Consider the following 20,977-nt stretch of genomic DNA (forward strand, 5'->3'; position numbering starts at 1 on the left):
TATCTAAGGGCATTGGTTTTTGCTGTGCAAAATTTTGAAAATTTGCAAATTTTTTTTCAAAATCTGCATTGCAAAATTATTATGCAAAATCTATCGAACCGATTTTGATAAAACTTGGTGTGATAATTCTACATAACATGAAGTTTTTTTGAGCCGAGTATAAAGGTCCTATACCCAATTTAAATACCCCAAAAAAATTCCCTAAAAAGTATTGTTTTTAACCCCATTTTTGCGATTTTTTCGATTTTTACCATAATAATCATGATTCATTCGATTTGTAACTAGTCATGTTTTGTAAAAATTTTAATTACAAACATTTTTTCCATTTCCATTCGTCTAAAATCAACTTGAAAAGATACATAATTAAATAGGACAGAAAAATATGACATTTTTCGATTTTTTTTAACATATTGTACCGCCAAAAGTTAAGCCCTCGTTTTTTTTATGAGCATAGAAAAATTTTCTAGTGATATTTGAAAGGCAAAAATTTCCGTGGATATACGATTCACCCAAGTATGGCTTTTTGAAACCGATACCGTCTGGACTAATGATCAAAATTATAACATCACCAAAGAGGCACATCGCTGTGAAAGTTTTTATTGTAAAGTATGAACTTTGTAAAACAAAGTTGTAGCAAGATTATCGACTAGTTTGCAACAAATTTGCTGGAAAATGCCCGCCGTAAAAGCTTTAAGGAGTAGCGAATTTACTTTTTAGTAATGTGACATCTAGTGGAAGCACCATATAAATAAGTAACCGATTACAATTAGAATTTGAATAAATTATAATAAGAAATACCCATTTTGTGCACGCCCCTGCTATAACACGACCAAAATTGTAAAAATTACGATGTAATTGCACAGTACATCATTTTACTAATAATACTTATAAACATTCATGATTATCTAGGACTAATCGGTTGCCAATTTTTTTATTGCCGTCTAATTATTACCAGTAAATCATATTTATCCCGCTGGCACCGCACTAAAACCTTTAAATTGAACTCAATTATCTAAAATTAGTCTTCGATTTCACATTCTCATGTTTAAATATGAACAAGCATAAACACTCTTATCTCGAAATTTAAATATTGGTGCCATAAATAACAATTTGTGTTAACAATGTTATTAAAAATAGAACCGATCCATCAGTGTAGCATGCGGGCGCCATGCTCGGCCCGAATGCATTATTATTGAACAAAAGAACGTTTACCTCAACATTACTGTCAAGAAATGAATAAACAAATGCCTAGGAAGCGAATATATTTTAAAAAATCAACTGCGACGGGCACCTAAAACATCTAATAGAAAGGATATCTACATAATAAGACCAATTAACTTGAAGTTATGATAGAAAAGATATAGATAAACCGGCGGAGATTCCCAAGTTTAGACGTCAATAACAATACATACACACGTACAGCCATTACAGTCATTAACTTATCTCTTTGGTTTGTACGCGCATTATTTGCACTCTCTGAATTAAACATATTTCCAAAATCAAGTGACCCTTGACTCGGGAACAGGCCAAGCCAAGAAATAGTTGTCAATATATCGAGGTTTGGTGTCCAATCACACGATGGTTGTTACTGTTATTGGTGCGGTGCTTCTGCTTGTCGTTCTTGTGCTTTCACTGCTAAGGTATCTAGCCACGATTTTTTTGCTTTTTTTTCCCGGCCCGAAAAAATTTCCTGAACCGTGTTCGTGCCATCGGGGTACCGATATGTCAATTGTTCATTTACATTTAGTCTAGTTTGTAACTAACACGTTTTTAACCAAGTGATGTGATTTTGTTTAATTTAATTTTAATATGGTAGATTAGCAGTGGTTTTTGTTTGATTGTACAGGTAATTTTGAAAACGATGCGGGGAGAAATTTCTAATCAAATTTCACGTGTTTTAACCCGCAACGGCATTCGCCTTTCGCGTGATACCATAAAATGCAAACTGTTTCTCTTTCTCGTAATAAATTTTCCACTTGCAATATTACAAATAAACAATAATTAACACCTACTTTAATTGCCGTTCATGTGTACTAACATCGTTTTTGAATAAACAATGTGACCTCCTTCAACAATAATACTAGTAATTGCATCTCTATGGTGACTTATTATCTAACAATTACAATAAAATAACATCAAATGTTATTACATTATCTATTTTATATTCGACGCCTACAATTTTGAATAAATTTCGAATGCGGTAGATTAAACGCGATGTGTTTTTTATCTGTCTCACAAATAAAAAGGTGTGATAAAAGTTCCTCATTATTTTATTGCCTTAGGTGGCTAATCCGGCAAAATAATCGGTTCTACTTTTAAATCACAAAGTAAATATTAATTCGCTAACCGAATAAAATACGTGTGTATTTTACACGCCCTTTCTTCGTAACTATTATGTAAATAGTTTGGCGATTAAAATAATTTTAGCATTAATGATAACATTGTAATTACATTAGCATTTTTAAAATATAACGATGATGATGATTAACTGGCAACCGCATTGATAATATTAAATGCTACTGGAATATACAGGGTGTTTCTACAGGGTCTGTACAAACAGTTCACCAGCTTAAAATAAGTCGATTTAACAAAACTTGCCTTAGTCCAAAAATTGATAATAACAGAGCTATAAGGTGTCAAAGTTGAAGAAATAAATAACATTTTCTTTAATATCTTTCGACTATTTCGAGATAATTTCGTGAAATTTCGTTTCCGGGTTTTTTTTAGCATGAGAAATTCCAGTTTATCGACGATTTCGTTGTATCTTCTAGAGGACTCCACCAGCGACCATTCCGACGCATTTAAAATGCCAAAACTTTTTTATGCCCCGGTATATTTCACTTTGGGCTGGAAAAATGTTTCTCCCCAACTTTTCTTCTTAAAACAGGTATAAATTTGTTTAAAAGCTATACAGATTAATAATAATTAGTTATTTTTTAGATTTTTAGATCGATATTAGCAAGGTATACCTTTTTTAAGCAGAAAAGTTGGGGAAAAAATGTTTGCTAGCCCAAAGTGAAATACACTGTTGCACAAAAAAGTTTTGGCAGTTTAAAAGCGTCAGAATGGTCGCTTGTGGCGCCCTCTAAAAGATACAACGAAATCGTCGTAAAAATCGAATCTCTCATCCCAAAAAACTCCCGGACACGAAATTAACTCAAAGTAGTCGATAGATATTAAAGAAAATGTTATTTTTTCAACTTTGACACCCTGTAGTTCCGTTATTATCAATTTTTGGACCGATTGTAAAGCAAGTTTAGTTAAATCGACTTATTTTGAGCCGTACTATATCTAGTGGAGCTTTGTACAGACCCTTTAAAGACACCGTGTATATATATTTTTCGTATATGCACCGTCGTGATCTTCTAGATGTACTTGTTGAAGCAATTGTTAATCCTAGGCCTGCTGCTATTTTTTTTTAGAGGCAATTTTGGAAAATCACTATAGACTGAGTCAAAATTTCTTAAAACTCTAGCATCTCAAATTATATCAATTTATTATACAAAATAATGTTCTTATATAGACTTAACGCTTTGAATTTTAATGTAACATTTTTTAGAGTAGATTGCGAAAAAAATTATAAAATTCGTTCATTTTTCTGTTTGTTATGATTTTTTAAATGTCTGAAATAATCCCTTAATTTCTAGTCTTCCTAACTCTGTTAATTTTAGTAGTGCCAGAAAAATTCAATCGACTACAACTTTTATGAGAAACTTTTCTAACTCTCACCCCTTTTGAGTTATCTTGAAAAACTGCTTTATTTTATAGATTTTCACCCCTATCCGGGGGTTGAAAAAAAAATTACTGTCACTTATTGTTATAACATACCTCAAACTAACTCATATCAAAAATTCAGGCAAGTTGACCAAAATTGCGAATTCAAGGCCCATTTAATTGGACTATAAAGTGGTTTTCTGAAAAACCATTTCTAAAAAAATGGCAGCGGGCTATGGTTCGTCATAACTGGTTCAACAAATATATCTAGAAGGCAAACAATTATATAGCAAAATTCAAATAGTTTAAACACGAACAAAAAATATCTTTTCGCACAAGTTAACCAATTGGTTCTTTGCAAATTGCAAACCGAGACAATCAATGTTTTAACATAAATAAAGATTAATTACTAAATCCTGATTACTATAACGTGAAATTAATTGTATACCACTTTGAGAAAATCTATTAGGACAAAAGACAGCTGCTCTTCAACAACACGGAAGACATTAATATCAATGAATTATAAACAATACAATAAATATAACTTTCGACACAATGACATTGAAAATATAATTTATACATAATACTAGGAAAACAGATAAATTGTCAAAACTGTTATTCAATCGATAAATCTACGATCTATCTCCTTTTATGTGTATTGTTACAAAAATTTATCGGTTTTCATTCATTATAGTTAAAAAAAAAATCGTTTTCAAGTAATGAATAAATTTTCAATTTAACCTTTACTTATTTTTGTTATACCGACAGATTATTTTTCAAGACTCCCCATTTCTTAGCGAATGGACTTCCAGCAAAGTAAACGAGTGCAATTTTTGAGTAAATTAGCCAACATTTTAAAATTCTTAAGTCGTAACGTGCACTCGACATTGAAATTATAAAATAAATACAAAACAAATTGCAGAAATAGACTAGCTGTTACTATACTGTCTTGCACGAGCTTTATTGGTGATGACCTTATACCTACAACTTTTGCAACGCAACGAACAACTTTTGACCCCTTAATGATTCATAGTTTGATATTTATTGCATATTATTAGTATAAAAAGTTTGTAAATAATCCACTAAATTATTTCTAGATATTCTGCTGGGTGAAACGATATTCTTTTCCACCTAATCAATAGAAATGTTGATGCCTTCATAATTAACTTAAATAAATATTTATGCACAAAAACTTATAATTGTTCAAACTACTAATACAAGACAAATAAATAATGACCACAAAGGCCAATATACAAATTAGTTCCTAGTTTCCACAAACATAACAATCGTAATTACATGAATTGTTTCTATATTTTGTAAATATAATTTGTCTAGAAGACCAATTAAAAGTAGACGGAAAATATTTGTATTTCTATTTTCAGTTAATTAGGTACTTGTAAGACCTTTTAAAACGTTTTTTTGAAATAAACCAATGAAAACGGTAGCTAATTCTTTCTAAATCCTTCTATGAATGATAACAAAGCCAACTAGTAATTTGTGATAATAATAATTATTTAAAACTTGCAATAAATGAATTCCATGTTTCTTTTATAATTTTTGTAACCGGTAATACAGGCTGTTACAAATTCGCTTCTCACTACAGGGATCCCCAACACGGTAAGAGATACGAACTAGCTTAAATGGGGGCAAAGTTGCGTAATCAGGGGACCAACATTATGCCCCTAAAAAATCAAGGCTAACATTATTAGTTTTAGAAATATTTGAAGAAAACCGAAATTTTGAAAATCCGTTTTTGTTTCATTTCAGCCTTGTTTAAGGTGATATTGAAAAAAGAAAAACATTTTCTCGTGGCAACTATATCGAATGGCATAATCAATTTTTCCCTGTAACGTTTCGTCTTTCTAGGACCACTATGAACTCCATTTTTTAAAACTTGATTACAATTTTTGCAAACCTTCATGATCCCCAATACTGTACGCCTCATCATGAACTGAACGAAAAAAACTCTCCCTTATTTTTACGTTTAGATATAAATAACGTCTCTCGTTAATGCCGTGCTTTAATATCTAAAAACAAATTGTAACTCGCAGAAACTACGTCTCAAAGAATATTATTGCAAGTAGCTATAGGAAAGATGTTTGACCTGTTTTTATTATAATGTGCCTGCTCAGTTATCGTTAATTAATTACATACTTACTAGTTATGTCCAGGAAACTTTGAACCTTCTTAATATGTGTCGACACGCAAAATAAATGTAAGAAGTTATTTATAAAGTGGTATAGCTAAAATTTCGATAAAATATTTATAATTTTTTACAAATAGCACACGAGGCAGAGTAACAATCCCTTCAAAAATTAAGATTTTACCTAGTTTTTATTAACAGCAAAAGGTTGAAATCCGTTGACACAAAAACTCCAAGATTTTCAAAATATAATTATAATTATAAAAAATTATATGCTCAAAAATACAGAGAATATCTTACACTAGAAAAATACATAAATGCTATAGACAAAAAGAAAAAAAGTGTTACTTCATCCTATTTAATGTTTCTTAATGGTTTGTTATCCTGTTCATGACGCTAGGACGAGTGGTATGAATTTTTAAGTGTGGACAGGCCTATTTTTAAAAACACCTGATATCATTTATGTCGGAGTTACCACGTCATCGAAATATTTTTTAATGAGAATGTGTCATTTATTGACACATTTGTAGACTTCTCGATCATAGACCTATGTTTAATACATTATATTCTATTAATTTGAGAATCCGCTAATTATTTATTTAAGTTAGGTTAAAAATATTTACAGGAGGAAGACAGATTATTTTTATGAGGTTACTTTAAAAATGCTGTTTATAAGAACAAATCTATTATATTGACGATGTCCAGAACAAAAATACGTCACATAACACACATATAAAATACTTTTTTCTCATTTATTATTACTACTAATAATAATAGACATTATATTCTTTAACCATATTTAAATAAATGGCAATATCTTAGAACATGACACATGAAATATAGGTTTGTTAAAAAGACAATCGATAGGGTTTTCTAAATGTTTGTTAAACAATGACAAAATCTGTTCAAAAAAATTTCAAAGATGTGGTTCTGACATGGATGAAGTTGCCAAGTTATCTAATGTCGTAAAAACATATTTTTTCAATAAAAATTGATCTGGACGACTGTTTTTTTCAGCAAATCGTTTAAAAAATATTTTATCGTGACCCAGTATATGATCTCACAATCAAAACTGCCATTCGCAACATTCTACTGAATTTTATCACAAAAATTTAGCTATAACTTCGTTTTGTAGTTTAACTTAAAAAATTTTTGAAAATCAATTATTTTTTGTGTTATTTTCGCTGGCAAATAAAGTTACATTGTAGCTGATTAGAATCAAGTAAAAAAATGTAATAATTTAACCGTAACACCCATTTTAATGAATTTTAAAAGCAACTTACCTCCGCGACTCCTAAATCTGATATTTTTAAGTCTCTCTCGAGGGTTAAGAGCAGGTTTCCCGGTTTAATGTCCTTATGGATAACCCTCATGCTGTGTAAGTATTCTAGGCCGTCGACAAGTTGCAAAAAGTACCCGTGCGCCTGATATAGGGGGAATCTCTTGGAAGGTGTCGAGTCTAGCATTCCCTGTAACGACCCCACGCAGAATTCCATTATTAAATACATTTTCTGTTTCTCGTGGTCGTACAGCTCGTCTACCAGATTGATGACATTTTTGTGCTTCAACTTTCGCAATAGTTTGATTTCCCTGAAGTCAAAGACGTATTTTAGGAATTTACAAGTAATGAATAAATAACACGACTAGAAACAAAATTTACAACCAATAATATTGTCCCCTAAACGACCACATATTTAGTTATAGCTAATATTAATACCTTAATACTAAAAATGTGTTCATAATATATATATTTTTTTTAGGTTTATCACAGCGATGGCAGCCGTCGTGGTATGGATTTTGGAAAATGTAAGTAAAAAAATATTTTTCAGTTAAAAGCTTGTTTTACATTATAGTCAAAAATAGCCATAAGAATTTTGAGAGCTAATTTTATAACCGACAAAAAAACTATTTCGATTTATTTAGAAAAGTCAAAAAATGTGGAACATATAAAATTAGTTGAAAATCCCCATCATCATACATGGGTACAGATGGATTTATATTTAAACTTAACTCAAAAGTATTTTTCCAAGTTTCAAAAGTTATACTTCATTTTTTTAGTTCCGAAACGAGTATATATTAGTTTTGAAATGTTTTATTATAAACATAGATCATAATTTTGTTTTGCATCAAATAAAAATAGGCTTATTTTTAAGTAAAACATAGATATCGATAAGAATACCAGAAACATAAAATCGCTACTAATTGTTGTCTTTTTCCTGAAATTGCTCATTTGACATATATCGATTTGTGCTATTTAATTAAAAACCTACCCAAATTTTAATTGTTACAGTATTTTAATAATAATATTGAGTTATTGTGCAGCAAACTATTCAAAATTGTTAACATTAATTATAATGAGTAGATAATAAGTTATTATAAAAAAAAAAAGGAAACTATGGAGGGCTGAGTTTTTGGGGCATTCTAGTTTACTTAAACTTGATCTTTCTGTTAAATTTGTAACTGTACTAAAGATTATCGTATTCAAATGTAAGCATCTAATGATACTTACAGCCCTTAATACGTGGTTCCACAAAATAACATTTAGAGGTCACCTCAGTAAACATTGTCATATGGATAGAGATAAGTTGGTATAAATTGTAAAAAATTACTTAATATAACAAGTTCAGCAAAATGATGAAGGATGAAGTTTAATTAGATTAAAATACTTGTAAACTCAACTCTTTGTAACTGATAACTAAGACAGAAAATTTAATTTAATGTTTCTCTGGAACGATGCCTTTTAACACCATGCAACAATTATACTCTTTGCCATTTAAAAGTAACATTATATTAAATTACTGTTTTACCAAAATCTCTACCTACAAAAAAAAATAGCAAAAAAAATTATATCAATAGTAAACTCTGTCGCTTTATATAAGAAGATAAATTTGGAATATGGCTTTCGCTTCAGGGCATGCTGTATATTAAAATAAGAACGAAAAAGGGAGTTTCATACCTTTGTACATTTTGTTCACCGTTCGGGATCCTACGAAGTTTTTTTTGTTTTAAGATTTTCACAGCTCTTCGACATAATGTTTCCGAGTCCAACATTTCTTTAACTTTACCGTAAGAACCCTCGCCTAGTAAATCACCCATTACGTATTTCCCCACAAGTTTTAACTTCCTCTTTTTACTTTGATATATAATTTGATTACTATCGACTCTATGGAAAAAATTTGTTATATTAATGTCCCCGAGATCGTCGTCGTAATAACCACTAGTACAATCATTTAGCCAACACTCATTATTTTCTTCAGAATTAATTGGTTTATGTTCATCATCAACACTAAAAATCACATTAGACACCTCTTTTTCTTGATCAGAGGAACCATCGGCCCCTTCACTCTCGTAACTTTTACTTATGTTGCACATTTTATTGTCCATTATTTTATTAATTTAGCTAGTATTTTGATCACGCTCGAACTATATTTACTTTTATTTTTCCCATGTCATTTTTTATATTGTTGTTGCCATTCTGTAATCAACACTTCAACAGCTGTTTTTAGCGGTTTTGTGTTGGCTATACTGTTTACTTGTTACGTAATATAAATATTTTTGGCTAAGAATTCATGCAAGTATCATAGATCCAACCCCTTTGCTAAATAAAATATTTAATATTTTTTTACAATTTATTTCTTTAAATAAATTACACATTCAACTTATTATCCAAAATATAATATACTACCAACGTATCCACAACAAAATCACCAAATCAAATATAGTCCCTTTCATTTGCTGTAACCAATATACCACTTGGTTATCGATTATGGCTTGTGGTTGTGGTACGGTCGTGCAACAACTGTAATCATATGTCAATATTGTCAATGTCACATTGTCAAATAATTTGTTGATGTGTTTATAAAATTTATGTATAATATGCATTATATCTGTTAACATTTATCACTGTTTAAATGAACAAAATGGAAGTAGTAGACTACTAAATATTTAGTGTAAGAATAGGTTCTGTTCACAGACTCTGTTGATTTGAAATGGTCTAATATGATTTTTTCAATTTGAAATGTCAAAGTCACCTTGACTTTAACCATCCGTCTTTGTCTATGACTTTAACCGTCAGCTTATAGAACATTATAAAAAAGTAATAGATCTACTTGACCTGATTAATGGATTTTAACGCGAATATTGTTTCTTATTTTAAATCAACATAATATATTAACGTAGAACTACGTTATCTAAAGGTAAATAATTTGATATCTCATCAATTTATGACTGTAGATAATTTTAAGACAGTAAATATCTTAATTGGTTTATTTAGTTAATATTATTTACAAATAAAAACAGGTTTATCAAGTTCTTGATAAAAATTAGTAGAAACTGACCTGTGCTGTGACTTACTTCAGTCTTTAGCGAATGGTTTCATTGAACCTTTGAAAGATTACATTCTTTAATAATAAGTTTTTCTAACATTATGCTCGATAATTTAAATTCGTTTGCTTCGTTTGGTGCTTCTTACATCACTCTCTGTTGTCTAGCATTGGCTACATTATTTTTTATATATTTAAAATCGAGAAGCATATTAAAGTTTCTAGAGCACGTAAGTAACGTACTTGAATTTCATCTGGTTTTAAAAATACCTTAATGCTAGAGACTTGTATATATTTCTTAATAATTAAATTATAGGTAGTGGGATGGAGAACTAGAGCCCCGGAGCAAGAACCTGAGGCAGCATCAACTTCCACATCATCAATAAATAATTCTGAATCGAAAAAATCAGAAACTCAACAGAAAGCGAAGAAAACAGAAGAACCAGTATTTAGTACCAAATTAACAACACCTATAGAAAATGTGATTAAGAAAACAGTTAAAGAAGATCCGAAATCAAAAAATTTGCAACCATCCACTTCTAAGCAAAAAGCTAAGCCATTAAATAAACCAAATCAAAATACAGTAAAAGAAGACAATAAACCTAAACCTGCTGAAACAACAAAAAGTGACAAAAGTGCAAATAAAACAGTTCCCAGCAAACCAAAAGAAGATACTATTCAACCAAATAAAATCAAAGCTCAATTACCTGTTGATGATATAGGTTATTCCTTTTTCCCTGTAAAAGAAAAAAGTAAAGGGAACAAGAAAAATAAGGATTCTTCGAGTCCCGTATCCGAGCAAAGTTCAAAAAATTCGAAAGAAACCACAGCAAAACCATCAGTAGTCGATCAAAATAAAAAGAAGGATATTAAACGATCACCTGAAACAGCACCTGTGACGTCTAAAAAATCTGTGACCATTTTAGATGCTAAAAAATTACCAGTTACAAGGCCTGTTGAAGCAAAAATACAGTTAGAGGATAGAAATAAGACTGAAGTTCGAGAAACCAAGAAAGTATGTTCGTCAGTTTCATATGCTAATGTTGTAACAAATAATATTCCCGAAGCAAAAGGTAATTCTGATTCTGATCCAAAATTAGAGGCTGGAGACCAGAAAGAGCAAACAAATACTAGTGCTGTTATTACTTCAACTACTGTATCGACATTTATAGATTCGGATTTAAAATCTGACGATAAATCAGTTGAGCAGGAGGTTTTGGAGGCAGTAAATAAGGAAGTAAGTGAAGATATTCAGTCTCAAGCTATTCATGAACCAGAACCATCTAAAATTGACGAAATCGACAAATCTGGCAAGATTCGTGACATTTTAGATTCTGAAAAACCTCTGCTTGAAAATAATCCTGAAAAGGAACGAGAAAACAACTCAGAAAATTTATCACCAATAATAAACCTCGAGAATTTATCCAAAAGCGAATCCAGTTCCATTGAAGTCATTTGTGAAGAACAGAACATTGATTTTCCAATTGGTTCGTTTGAAAACATTGCCGAAGAGTTAAAGGAAAGTAACGAAAGTCAGACACAATTTGAAGTCATCAAAGAAAATCTAAACAAACTCATACAGTTCACGTCTGAATCAGAGCAGATTTTGTGCCGTTCAGACAGCTCTTCAATTTGCATAATCGATAATCAAACCGAAAGTATAGAATCTGAAATCGGTAAAATAGAAGAAACCCAACCAGTGTACGCTTCCTTTACCTTTAACACAGACATAGAACCGTTTTCAGTCAGCGAAAGTGAATATTTCTCCACTGACGACCACTCTTCTAATTTGGATACATTTATTGTAGTAGACAAAGAATCTGAACAAAACGGAGATATATCAGAAGTACCGTTGCAAGAAATTTCAACTTATGCAACTATTTCTCAAGATTTGGTAGAAAAAGCAGTTGTAGATTCTCTAACAGAGTACTTAGGAAAAGAACAGCTAGATGCCGAAGGAGATTACTGCATTTTAGAGAAGTTTGAAAGTGTGCAATCCAATGAAAAATCTTTAATAAACGAACAGACCTATTTCCAAGAAGAGAATAATTATACATCTGAAGCGAAGGAAATTCTTGACATTATAGAAGAACTTCAACAATTAGAAAAATCAGATCAATTAACTCGCGAAACCAACTTGGAAGAAAATAGTCGCAAATTTATTGAAGAAACTCCCCAAGAAGAATCGATTGTACAAAATTCGGATATTGAACCCCAAGATGCTACACCAAACTCTGATATTAACAAAGAATTTCTGCAATTAGAGGAAGTAAGAAACTTGATAGATTCTGAAGAGATACAAAATAATTTAAATAATTCTCAACTTACCGAAGAATTACCATTGAAGCCGAACCCTAATATTAACGAAGAATTTCCAGAATTAGAAAAATCAGAGGAAGTAAGGAACATAATAGATTCCGAAGAAATACAGAATAATTTAAATAATTCACAACTTACCGAAGAATTACCATTGAAACCGAACCCTAATATTAACGAAGAAATTCCACAATTAGAAAAATCAGAGGAAGTAAGGAACATAATAGATTCCGAAGAAATACAGAATAATTTAAATAATTCACAACTTACTGAAGAAGTTTTTGAATCATCATTGAAACCGAACCGTAATATTAACGAAGAATTTCTGCAATTAGAAAAATCAGAGGAAGTGCGGAACATAACAGATTCCGAGGAAATACAGGATAATTTAAATAATTCTCATCTCACTGAAAAAGTTTCTGAATTATCATTGAAAATAGAAGAACCTACTATCGACAAAACAGACGTTGATCACCAGAAAAGTTCGCAAGAAATCATCGTTGTTGAAGAAGAGAAACTAGAAGTTTCTGAAGATAAACTGGCTGAAATGGCACCCTCGCAGATCCGAGTGTTAACTTTAAACGACCAGGAACATCAAGAATGTACGTTGTACAGAATAGAGAAGAACTGGGCGATACAGTTCCGTCTAGGACCGTCTCTGTTTGGAAGAAAGGTGTATCTGTACTGCAACTACCCCGTCGATAATAAAGGCACTTTAGCCGAGTTCAACCGTGACAAATATCAGCTCCTTAATTGGGTGCTGGATGAAGGTTGTAAAAATGCGGATGATACAGCTCTTTACACCCAAATTGTAGCGAAATTGTCGGGAAGTTTCCACTACTACTTCACTTTCGAGAAAGGGTAAGGCTGAAATTTGTCTATTTGTCCGTACGTTTAATTTGTGTGAATGATTTTCTAGGAGTAACGTAGAACGGCAGGGCTCGGGATTTTTCCTAGTTGATCCGATATTGAAATATGGCAGCAACGAGGACTTACCGCTAGATTGCATTCAGTGTCAAACGGTCCTAGCTAAGAATTTAGGTTCGTTTTCGACTTGGGAGAAGAAACTGCAAGTAGCAAAGGAATCTGGTTATAACATGATCCACTTTACACCAGTTCAGGTATAGGCCAAGCAAATAAAATTTTTACTCGAAAAAAGTCCTATCCGTGAGATTATTGTAAAATTGTCTAAAGGAACATAATACAAGACATCTCTCATCTCATGAGTCAAAAAATTTTATTAGTTAACTTTTCTATTTAAAGAAATACGTGAGGAAAACAGTTTTTTCACTTTGCAGGGAAAACCATCAATTTTAGCGAAAAGTGACTCTCAGACAGCTTGTAGGGAATAAAATTATCTCTCTACAAAATGAGACTGGTTAAATTAAAATCGGTTAATAAACAAAAAAGTTATTGCAAAAAAACGAGAAAAGTGCCCATATTTTAATTTGTTTATAACTGTCGCATTTATTGTTAAAATTTTATAAAACCTATAACACGTTGAGGGTTTTGTCATACTTTAAAAGTGTGCCAAAAGTGGGCGGTGTAGGTGCAATAGTTTTCGCACAATTCAATTTGTTTATAACGGAGGCTCCAAAAGTTATGAACTTTAAGCCTCTGTACAGGCGTTAATTTTCAACCAAACATGATTCTGAAAGCGTCATTGTAATCTTAAAGACGTAATTAAGTGACCTATTAAAAAATATCACAGTTTTTTTGACATTAACATTCTCAAATTGTACATTAAACAACCGTGCGTTTTTCGCTTATAAACAATTTGAATAAAATTGTTGCTGTTTATGCTACCTCACCGAAAATAGATTCAGTGGATAGCTGGCAAAAAAATACTTTTTTTTTTTTAAAAAAGCACCCTCTACGACCAACAGGAGCCAAGATAAGAATTTTTTTTAAAAAATCGTAACACAATTGTTTATAAACATTAAGACTTGAATTTTTCACAAAATAAAGTTTACGACGTAAACTACGATTTCCTGTGAATTTTAATTGAAAAATGTGGAAAATTAACGACTCACGAGCCCTTTAAAGAGAAGGTACTTGCTAAGTGAAATGTCCGGCGTGGTTGTGGGGGAAGCTCGTCCAAGCGAGTCACGCACACGAGAAAAGTGAAATCCAAAGTTCAAATTGATGCTCGCTGTAAATTTTGCAATATCTCGGCTTCTATTCATCGTAGAAACTTCTTTTTTTTTTAAACTGGGGTAGCTCGACGAAAAAATAACAATGGGCATATTTACGAATTCGTAGAATAGCCCTGAAGTCCAGAAAAAATGCATCTTTTATACTTATTTTTTTTTAATTTACAAAAATGTCAAAAATTATTGTTAAACGAAATATTAATTAAAATTTCAATTTCAGAATTATTTTACTATTATTAAATATATATATGAAGCTATCGTTCATTTAAAAAGTTATTTTTGTATTAATATTTTTTGAATTAATTTTGATTATGTTGCAAAAATTTTTTTGTATAAAATTAATAATAAATATAATAAAAAAACTATATATTAAAATTTCAAGAAGTTAAAATTGTAATTTTATCTACTGCATTATTTTTATTATTTTTTAATTTTGAGAATTTTGCAATAAATTCAAATGCTTTTTATTCTTTTTTAAATCTTTTAACAATAAATAATAAATTGAAAATGATTTGTGAATTTTTACTTTAATTTTACATTTAAATCATAATTAAATAACTAACAAAATATTGAAAAAATAAGTTTACTTTGGTTAAATATATAAAAAATAACTTTTTAAATGAACGATAGCTTCATTTATTTATTTAATAATAGTAAAATAATTCCGAAATTCAAATTTTAATTAATATTTCGTTTAACAATAATTTTTGTAAATTAAAAAAAAATTCAGTATAAAAGATGCATTTATTCTGGAGTTCAGGGCTACGAATTCGTAAATATGCGCATTGTTATTTTGTTGTCGAGCTACCCCAGTTTTAAAAAAAAAGAAATTTCTACGATGAATAGAAGCCGAGATATTGCAAAATTTTACAGCGCGCATCAATTTGAACTTTGCATTTCACTTTTCTCGCGCGCTCGACTCGTTTGGACGAGCTTCCCCACCACCACGTCGGACATTTTACTTAGCAAGTACTTTCTCTTTAAAGGGCTCGTGAGTCGTTAATTTTCCACATTCTTCAATGCAATTCACGGGAAATCGTAGCTTACATCGTAAACTTTATTTTGCGAAAAATTCAAGTCTTAATGTTTATAAACAATTGTGTTACGATTTTTTAAAAAAAATTCTTATTTTGGCTCCTGTTGGTCGTAGAGGGTGCTTTTTTAAAAAAAAAAAATTTTATTTTTTTGACAGCTATCCATTGCATCTATTTTCGGTGAGGTAGTATAAACAGCAACAACTTTATTCAAATTGTTTATAAGCGAAAAACGCACGGTTGTTTAATGTACAATTTGAGAATGTTAATGTCAAAAAAACTGTGATATTTTTTAATAGGTCACTTAATTACGTCTTTAAGATTACAATGACGCTTTCAGAATCATGTTTGGTTGAAAATTAATGCCTGTACAGAGGCTTAAAGTTCATAACTTTTGGAGCCTCCGTTATAAACAAATTGAATTGTGCGAAAACTATTGCACCTACACCGCCCACTTTTGGCACACTTTTAAAGTATGACAAAACCCTCAACGTGTTATAGGTTTTATAAAATTTTAACAATAAATGCGACAGTTATAAACAAATTAAAATATGGGCACTTTTCTCGTTTTTTTGCAATAACTTTTTTGTTTATTAACCGATTTTAATTTAACCAGTCTCATTTTGTAGATAATTTTATTCCCTACAAGCTGTCTGAGAGTCACTTTTCGCTAAAATTGATGGTTTCCCTGCAAAGTGAAAAAACTGTTTTCCTGACTTATTTGTTTAAATAGAAAAGTTAGCTAATAAAATTTTTTGACTCACGAGATGAGAGATGTCTTGTATTATTGTTCCTTTAGACAATTTTACAATAATATCCTGGATAGGAATTTTTTCGAATTTCGCTTTTATTTTCGCTAATTTTCCTGGTGTAGTAAGATTGTTTTGTTCGTTTATTAAAATCGTACTGATAAGGTGTTTTTTCAAATTTTAGGAATTGGGAGCATCACGTTCGTGTTATAGTTTAAGCGAGCAGCTGAAGTTGAATCCAGTTTTTAAGAAAGAAAATGGTGCAATGCCTACGTTCGAGGAAATAAAGAAGTTTATTGGGAAGATAAGAAACGATTGGAAGGTAAGGTGCTATTTGTTTAAAAATCGGTACAAGCATATTTCAAAAGTGTTTGATGTGTTTACTGTTTTCCAAATATTCATATTATCTTTAATTCCAGGTGACCTCCATTTGCGACATCGTGTTGAACCACACCGCGAATGAAAGCGAGTGGATCAAAGCCCACCCGGAAGTAACGTATAACTGTGTAAACTGCCCTTACATGCGTCCCGCCTATTTGTTAGACGCCGCTTTCCACCAGTTCTCAATGGACGTTAAAAAAGGGCTGTACGAAGATAAAGGAATACCCATCGAAGTCGACCATGAAGATCACCTGAACGCCATCCGTTACCACTTCCGCAAGTCCCTGTTGGAGACACTCAAGATCGAAGAACTATTTATCTGCGATACAAACAAATTGGCCGTCGAATTCTCTGGCCTCGCTCGAAGTACGCCACCAGTTACTGTTAATTTCAAAGTCGAACAGGATGAACTAAGGATTTTCCAAGACGAGGAATACAAACGATTAGCCGCTACGGTCGATATGACGCTAGCGTTGAAGCTGTACAACGTCTATCGAAGCGATTCTTTTGATGAGGACTCGAGGTTGAAGAAGTGCACGGAAGATTTCAAAAGCAAGCTGGATTCTTTGAATAACGCTATAATTGTGGACGTAAACGATCATTTAACGGCGGCCATCGAAAACGTTATAGCCGGCATTAGATACTTCAGGGTTCAACCCGACGGACCCAGAGTTAAAGACATAACCATTAAAAATCCCTTGGTATATCGCTACTTCACCGATTACGGAACGCCTAAAAGCATTAAAGAACACGAAGAGATAATGTACAGCAGCAACGGGCGTTTCCTGATGGCTCATAACGGTTGGGTCATGAACTCGGACCCTTTGAAAAACTTCGCTTCTCCCGACTCTAACGTGTATCTCAGAAGGGAGCTTATAGCTTGGGGAGATAGCGTGAAGTTGCGTTACGGCGATGAACCTAAGGATTGCCCGTTCTTATGGGAACACATGAAGAAGTACGTGGAACAAACCGCCGAGATTTTCGACGGTGTGAGGTTGGATAACTGCCATTCCACTCCGATTCCTGTGGCGGAGTACTTGTTGGATTGCGCAAGAAGAGTACGACCGGATTTGTACGTTGTGGCTGAACTTTTCACCAATTCTGACATGACGGATAACATTTTCGTAAATAGGTAAGAAAACTCTTCACTTATTACTTTTCTAACGCTTGTAACTCTGACCAGGGCAGGCGGAAGGGAGAAAACACGAAACAGATGTTTCAGGCGGCATTTTAACCCATGAAAATTTGTATGTATTTGCACGTATTAACTTGATTATTGCCTACTGCACAGGATGTTACAAAAAAAAGTAGATATAGGGAGTTTCCTTCTGCCATTTTTTATTTAGATGTTTCTTTTTTAAATACAGGGTGTCAAAATTATACATAAAAAGTTTTTTTCAACAACTCTAACAATAAATTGTGTCAAATAAACCGAAACACGAACGGAGAAGTGTTGTAGTACTCATTGTCTCTTATGCTTGATTTTGAAAAATTTTATTTATTTTTTTAATTTTGAATTTTTTTTTGATATTTAATGAGTATTGAACGTGAAATTGTAAGAAAAATAACGCAAAAAAAATTGTTTCATCTTAATCATTAATTGATGTTTAAGGAGCAATAAACATTCTCCTTTAATTTTTTATAAAACTTTGAAGATTAGGAAAACAATTCGACCGATCCATTTAAAAATTTACAGGCCTTATGGGCAAGTATTGAGCTAAAAAAAAACCTACTTTTCGCAATGTTTGCAAAGTAGTTGTTGATTTTCCAAAACACCAGAAAAAGTAAATATAAATAAAAAAAATTCTCAAACATAGCAAAAGGACCTTCAAGAGGATTGATTCAAGTTTCTAACACCTCCTTCCGTTCGCTGTACGATCATTGGTTCATGAGATATCGAAGATTAAAAAAAAAAAGATGACTTTTTACTCAATAGCAATATCTCGAGAAATAATCGTACAGAAAATAAAAAAAACAAATTGAAGGGGATAAATCGGGTTAAATTGGTTAAGCCAGAAAAAATATTCTTAACATTGAAAATTAGTTTTTCATTTAACATTTTCGAACATTTTTTAAATTTGTATATTAAGGCACAAAATAAGTTATTCCTGTTCGACAATTGTAAAAACAATACAGGATACTAAAATTATAAATTTTTCAACATATTTGGGTTCCCCACATTAGTAAAACCCATATGTGCATTTGTGAAGGCGACAAATATTTTAAACATTTCAATTTTAATATTTTATCGTTACCTTTTAATATTTACATATTCACTACATATTTCGTCTGTTTTATACATACAATAATTCGATATAATTATAATTATCAAGCTGACAAATAAGACATAACTAGTAGGGAAAACGCAACTTGTTTTTTTGCAATAACTTTTTTGTTTATTAACCGATTTTAATTTAACAAGTCTCATTTTGTAGATAATTTTACTCCCTACGAGCTGTCTGAGAGTCACTTTTCGCTAAAACTGATGCTTTTCCCTGCAAAGTGAAAAAACTGTTTTCCTCACTTATTTGTTTAAATAGAAAAGTTAGCTAATAAAATTTTTTGACTCACGAGATGAGAGACGTCTTGTATTATGTTCCTTTAGACAATTTTACAATAATATCATGGATAGGAATTTTTCGAGTTTCGCTTTTATTTTTGCTAATTTTCCTGGTGTAGTATGATTGTTTTGTTCGTTTATTAAAATCGTACTGACAAGGTGTTTTTTTCAAACTAGGTGACGATGTCATCTGTATGTGCAATATAAAAAAAAAACACGGAAAAATAAATAATGGGATACATAATGTTTTTTAAAGAAAGTGAGGAACAAATACTCATTTATAAAACTTTTACATTTCTTAAGAAACTGTAATTATTTGTTGTTCTCCGTGAGTGATAAACATTATAACATTTTGGTGCAAAGATTATAGCAAATCTTTAATTAGCATCATATTCCTTATATGGTAAGATTAATTTGTTTGTGTTAAATCTTGTTGCATAACAATGATTCACATTTTTTTATTTTTAGATTTAAAACAGAAAATACAATTACTGAGACAATATAATCGTCGTACATGCAAAATATCCGTGTTGTATAAATGATTGCTCGAGTACAATTTATTTATGAAAAAAATTATTTTTAAAATTTAATTTTTAAACTATAATATTGAGTAATATTCACTGGTTTTATTGCATTATATATATTGCATATTGATTTCTTATATTCCCTCGAATTCAAATTTATTTTGCTTCAAGACCTCCAGACCATGCACATATCTTATGTGACATAGCCAGAGATAACGCTATTGGAATTTTTATGATTTAGGTTGTTTTCTTACATTTTACATACAAAAAAACCTAAACTTGCTGTGTTTTTAAATTTTAAGTGAGAGTATTATCTAAGATTTTCTTGAAACATCAGTTTATTTTGTACAATTTGTTACAATTTATTTTTTATGGAATATTAAGTTTTAAGTTATTTTTTTTATCGGAATTTTATCTTGTACTTTGTTTTTTATAGCAAATATTGCTTTTAGCTTAACTAAAGAGTATTAATTTAAGCAAAAAATTGTCCTATACATATTTCTATACAGGGTGAGCCACCAGGTCGCTAGGGACCAACCGGCAAATGTTACAGGAACCTGTTTAGGTGGGTATGTATAGGTTGATTACGGCTATATTTTAAAAATATTTTGAAATATACAGGATGTCCAGGAAAAGCGTACCATATGAATGTTATGTATTTTTAAATGGAACACCCTGTATTTTACTGCATTTTTGAAAGCACCATAAAAAAATAGGTGAACTTTATTAAAGGTTCTGCATACCTAGAACTTACAGTTTGTGAGATATTTCAATTTTAGTGAAAATGCAGGCTTAGTGTAGAAATTTAATATTTGCAATAAAAAATTATTTTAAGTAAGCAGTTTTGGAGAGTGTATTTTAGATCCTTGAAGTTGTAAATTATTATATTTGTCGTCACTTAGTATTATACAGGGTGTTCAAAAAACTGCTGAATACTTCTCTCAACTTTAAACAGCAATAACTTGGTTATTTTAAATGGAACACCCAGTATATTTTTACTTTGGGAGTTGGGAAATTTAAAACTCTTTCAAACTGTGTATAGGTTCCCTATACCTATCTCTAACGGTATTGGAGATATTTG

The 20,977-nt window shown here is 31.2% G+C and overlaps 2 protein-coding genes across 4 annotated transcripts in view; one reads left to right on the forward strand and one right to left on the reverse strand.

Moving 5' to 3' along the window:
• Positions 1-9,496, reverse strand: part of LOC108914664 (serine/threonine-protein kinase STK11) — a 23,428-nt gene extending 13,932 nt beyond the window's left edge. The window contains exons 1-2 of one of the 2 annotated variants that reach the window (XM_018720512.2): positions 8,814-9,490; positions 7,141-7,447 (exon numbers count right to left, since the gene is read on the reverse strand). In XM_018720512.2, the coding sequence (XP_018576028.1) occupies positions 7,141-7,447; positions 8,814-9,241 (735 nt within the window). In that variant the 5' untranslated portion in view covers positions 9,242-9,490. Of the gene's footprint in view, positions 1-7,140; positions 7,448-8,813 lie in introns of both variants that reach the window. The other variant, XM_018720513.1, reaches the window with a different exon arrangement.
• The window catches only part of LOC108914662 (glycogen debranching enzyme), a 36,956-nt gene continuing 17,553 nt past the window's right edge, over positions 1,575-20,977 (forward strand). Inside the window, exons 1-7 of one of the 2 annotated variants that reach the window (XM_018720510.2) lie at positions 1,575-1,640; positions 7,618-7,663; positions 10,496-12,204; positions 12,244-13,356; positions 13,415-13,616; positions 16,616-16,753; positions 16,851-17,944. In XM_018720510.2, the coding sequence (XP_018576026.1) occupies positions 1,579-1,640; positions 7,618-7,663; positions 10,496-12,204; positions 12,244-13,356; positions 13,415-13,616; positions 16,616-16,753; positions 16,851-17,944 (4,364 nt within the window). In that variant the 5' untranslated portion in view covers positions 1,575-1,578. Of the gene's footprint in view, positions 1,641-7,617; positions 7,664-10,231; positions 10,410-10,495; positions 12,205-12,243; positions 13,357-13,414; positions 13,617-16,615; positions 16,754-16,850; positions 17,945-20,977 lie in introns of those variants that run through there. The other variant, XM_018720509.2, reaches the window with a different exon arrangement.

This window comes from Anoplophora glabripennis, unplaced genomic scaffold (genome assembly GCF_000390285.2).
Source record: "Anoplophora glabripennis isolate ALB-LARVAE unplaced genomic scaffold, Agla_2.0 scaffold902, whole genome shotgun sequence".
NCBI classification, from domain to species: Eukaryota; Metazoa; Arthropoda; class Insecta; order Coleoptera; family Cerambycidae; genus Anoplophora; species Anoplophora glabripennis.